Below are 4885 nucleotides of genomic sequence, written 5' to 3' on the forward strand. Positions count from 1 at the left end.
ATGATTGTAACACCTTCCCTCTTACAACCTCAATAACCATAAATATACACGAGTTACTTTATATGTGTAATTGTTTATATCGTACTGTAAATAATAATATCAATTATGAACTTTCAAGACTTACCTTGTTTGATTTTTGTCGGACAATAACATGAACAAAGAAAGTACATTCAAACGATCTCACAAACAACACATTAACGCGTAACCTCGACTACTGTAATTATTAATGTTCTGTTGTGTTATCCCCTTCAGTTCGTCATAGTTCGTTAATCTTCGATATACCCGAAAGTGGTGTAATATACACAGCTTTTTATTGGTTGTATTTCAATTTAATTTTACAAGATTCAGTACTTTGCGTTATGCAACCCATTTTACAGGCGATTACATGTTGTTGTATAATCACGAGCTACAAGCATGCTACAAGCTTTGACATTACTAGAACCCATATTTTAAGAAGCAGAAATTTGAAACAATTTTAAAGAGCTGCTCTGTTGTTCGTGAACATAACAAAAAAAACATTTCAAACCAACCAAGGAACCCATGTTTTCTGACTACTTACAAGGAAATCCTGTTAAAACAATATCACAAAAATGAACAAGGTATGTAACAAAATGTGTGTCTTAATTTAGTACCATGCATTGTTTTATAGGTTCCACGATATTTTGAGAAAGTAGAAGACTCAAATGAAACTCAAAATAAAGATATTAAACCGAAAAAAGAATTTAAGAAGGAAATTGTGTTTAATATTGACGTGAAACCAAAACCATGGGGTCGTAGAAGGGAAGATAATCGAATCAGAAAGGTAAAAACTGTTCCAAGTTACAATCAAACTTTCTTTTCATATTTTGCCTTTGTTAGGAACAAAGAAATCCAAATAAAATAAGTAGAAAGAATGTTAAGTACAGTCCTAATACAAAACCAAAACTATGGGATCATAGAACAAGAGATGGTGGAGTTAAAAAAATCAAATATGTTCCAAATCCTAATCCTAAGTTTCCTGGTCGTGTTCCCATACCTAAACAAAAACTACAGAGGCATAGTAGAGGTGAAGGCATAGAGAAAAAAGGAATTCGAACAGGTGTGCACAGGAAGAGATTTGAAAAGAAAGAAAAAAATATTAAATTAGCAACTGAATTAGCAGCCAGAGCTGAAATTCTGCTTGCTGAAGACACAGGGTAATTATATGTTTAATCATTGAAGTTTTGCTTGATTTTAACACTTTAATCTTAATAGTTTTCTAGAAGTAGATGCTGGTGAATCGAGCACTCAGTTTACACAGAAAGAGATTGCAGCTAGTGTTGATATTACATCAGCCACAAAATACTTTGAATTACATCTGCATGAATTCGGCCCCTATCGTGCGAAATATACTCGAAATGGAAGACACCTGCTTTTGGGTGGTAAAATGGGGCACGTTGCCGCGTTTGATTGGATGACAAAAAAATTACACTGTGAAATAAACGTAATGGAAACAGTACACGATATATGTTGGCTGCATGTAGAAACAATGTTTGCAGTCGCCCAGAAAAATTGGGTTTATGTATATGATAATGAGGGGATTGAATTACACTGTCTGAAAAAACTTAATAAAGTGTCTAGAATGGAATTCTTGCCATATCATTTCATTTTAGCAACAGCTGTAAGAGTTTTTCCTGCTTATTTTCTATTATGTTGATCTTTTAAATTAAATTATATTTTTTTTTTCCTTTTAAGAGCGAGGTTGGGTACTTAAGTTGGTTAGACATTTCAATTGGTCAAATTGTAGCACAATACAATACAAACATGGGTCGTCTATCTATAATGGCTCAAAATCCTCAAAACGCTGTTTTATGCTTTGGGCACAGTAAAGGAGTTGTGACTATGTGGGCACCTTCATCTAAACAGCCCCTTGTTAAAATGCTCTGCCACAAGTCACCATTAACTGCACTCCATATTGATCCCAGAGGAATGTGAGTTATCATTTTTGCCACTTATTCAATTTGTAATGGCTGAGAACATACTGTTTATTATTATTTAGATACATGGCAACTGCTGCCATTGATAAAAGCATTAAAGTTTGGGATGTAAGACAACTAGGTGAACCTTTGCAAAATTATACTGTGAGGTCTGCTGCTGAATGTATCAATTTCTCTCACACAAACATGTTGGCCCTGGGAATGGGAAATATTATCGAAGTTTATAGGTATAATGAAGTCAGTATTTAAATTCATTTTAAAATTATTTATTTTTATTTATTATCAAGGGATTGTTGTACTAAAACTGCAAAAAGAGCTTATCTGCGGCATCGACTGACAGGCTTTGTGAGCAATATGGATTTTTGTCCATTTGAAGATGTTCTTGGAGTGGCTTCTTCGAGGGGCTTTACAAGTTTGCTGGTTCCCGGTGCCGGGGAACCTAACTTTGACGCCAGAGAAGCGAATCCCTTCCAAACAAAAATGCAGAGAAAAGAGGCCGAAATCAAAGCCTTACTTGAAAAAGTACTTATAATGATTATAAACGTCTCTTGTTTCATATAAATACATTTGTACTTTTTATTTAAAAGTTATATTTCAATAATTCAATATCTATTTATTTATTTTATTACTTTAGGTTCCTGCTGACCTTATATCACTGGATCCAACAAGAATTGCGGAAGTTGACATTCCAACACTTCAGGAAAAAGTTGAAGCAAAGAAAAAACTTCTGGTAAATTTTTACTACATATTTCAAAACTTATATTAGATGTATTAAATTTTCGTTTTATTTTTTTAGTATCTTAAACCTCCAAAAATTAATTTCGAGTCGAAAAGAAAGGGTAAAGGTAGAGGAGGAACAGTTAAAATGGCCAAAAAGAAGAAAATCGTTCAAGAGCAGGCCAAAAAGGTAAAAAAGTAATTCTTTAACTGTCAGTGATACAAAANTCAAAGAGTCTCCTCCATCTGACTTCTTACGAACCATTTCGGAATCTGGAAGGCGATTATAATCTCCCACTCGTCTTGGTAATCCTGTACGGTGGGAAGAAGGTCTGGGAGGTCTAGGCAACGAGCTAGGTGGTAAATTATCGGGAGTGTGGGCAGTGGCACTGTTCTGTGTAGGTGTTGTGGGCACCTCTGGCGAGTCCTGCATGCGCTGTTGTTGTGACGTACGGCCCTGTTTTTCGAGTAGTAACATGTCGCCCGCCTCGTGTCGAGGGGATGGCTGCAAGAGGAACGTGCCCGAATCGAACAGGCCACTGCCATTCGAACTCACACTCGCCAGTAGTGGCTTGGGAATTTTTCCTTTTCTCTGCGCAGTGACTGGATTATTGAATCCTGGAAAACAGCAAAGACCCCGCTGAAAATGAGAAGATAACGCAAAGTTTGGACGTGTCCGGACCTGGAGAGAGTAGGTTAGTCACGGCACGCCACTTCACGCAGAAATAATAAACATGCAACAAGCGAAAGACTGCCAGTTATGTAGGTTGCAAAAAAAAAGTAAAACTTTTTTCAATTTAAAGTATTTCATGATAGAAAATTGAACTGAGATGCAAAATAGATATCAACTTCCTAGGAAGAAAATCAACGACGGTATATTATCGTTACTTACCTTATCAGGTACATTATATATATAATTAAAAATAGACTTAAACACCAAAATATTTCGCGAAATTTTTTTTAAAGTTTCGAACTTATTAAATGTTAAGATACTATTGCAGTGAGTCAAATTGCCCAACCACATGAACACCATAAGTTATCACATCATTTTCCTTTTTCTGATTTACAAATGAAATACCTTTAAATGTTGCATGTCATGCATCAGGAGGGGTAGTGGGACAAAAAACCGTAGCATAAAAAATTAGATACTTTATTGATAGCATGCTTAGGTATATAACAAGGAACACCAAACAAACATGCAAATGATTTTTTTACAATGAAACAATGCCACAGAATGACATGGATTCGAAGATGCGCTATGTGATTTTTTTTCCAACTACTTTTCCTCTTATTCTTTTAATATATTTGTACAATGAGAAGCACTTGAATCCAAGCCACTCTCTCAATGTGCACATAAATAAATTAGAATTATTGTGAGTATGCACAATATTAACACTGATACTGTTAGAACTCTCTAAATTAAAAAAAAAAAAAAATGAAATAATTCTTTTTCAGTCTCTTTTCTAAAGACAACAAAAATAAACACACGCATCGAATTTTATCTTGCGACGCAAAAAGAAACAAATAGGAACAATCTCCCCTAAAACACAACAAACGGCACAGTAGCAGTGGAAACCTGTTGTCATTATAATAATTATTAATTATTATTATCGTCACCATTATTACAAGTATTATTATTAAATCAACTGTGACGAATGCTATCTTTTATTATTTTCTTTTTTTTCGATTTGAAACATGTTTTTTTTTTTGAATAACGCAAAAAACTACTTATTCTTTTAAATTCCTTCGCTATTAGAAAAACTAGAATTGCTGGATGAGTTGCTGTCAGAACCTCGCGTAGCAGCAGAGCTCATAGGGCTGCCTGACCTGTTGGCAGGGTTTTGAGCTGCTTGGAAAAGCTGCTGTAGCGTAGTAAGAGTAGTGCCTGAAATAATTCACAGCCAAATCAGAAACCACTAACCTTTGATACCGATTGAAGAACTCAAAAAACAACAATAAAAGGACAAAAGCATATATCCACTGACCTCCANTTTGGGGCGGTGCTGGTGGTTTCGGAGCATCCGAATCTCCTAATACTATATTGACTAGACAGTATTCCATTAACGCCAAAAATACAAAACTGAAACATAAGCAGATATACCATATTGGTATTAAACATAAAAATACAAAATGTACAGACATTGCATTGTCTGAAATCCTGTTAGATTTTTCAAAATTATCATCATTGAAATTGACGAATGAAGCGAAACTAC

The 4885-nt window shown here is 34.9% G+C and overlaps 1 protein-coding gene across 1 annotated transcript; it reads left to right on the top strand.

Annotated features, from left to right (window-relative positions):
* Positions 1 to 369: 369 nt before the first annotated feature.
* LOC108743499 (WD repeat-containing protein 46) lies at positions 370 to 2888 on the top strand. Its single transcript, XM_025979031.1, has 9 exons — positions 370 to 599; positions 650 to 802; positions 859 to 1175; positions 1234 to 1639; positions 1714 to 1949; positions 2018 to 2182; positions 2243 to 2477; positions 2590 to 2685; positions 2752 to 2888. Exons 1-9 carry the CDS (start codon positions 591 to 593, stop codon positions 2872 to 2874), a joined length of 1740 nt encoding a protein of 579 aa, XP_025834816.1. The 5' UTR covers positions 370 to 590; the 3' UTR covers positions 2875 to 2888.
* The last annotated feature ends 1997 nt before the right edge of the window (positions 2889 to 4885 follow it).

This window comes from Agrilus planipennis, unplaced genomic scaffold (assembly GCF_000699045.2).
Source record: "Agrilus planipennis isolate EAB-ADULT unplaced genomic scaffold, Apla_2.0 scaffold800, whole genome shotgun sequence".
Lineage (NCBI taxonomy): Eukaryota > Metazoa > Arthropoda > Insecta > Coleoptera > Buprestidae > Agrilus > Agrilus planipennis.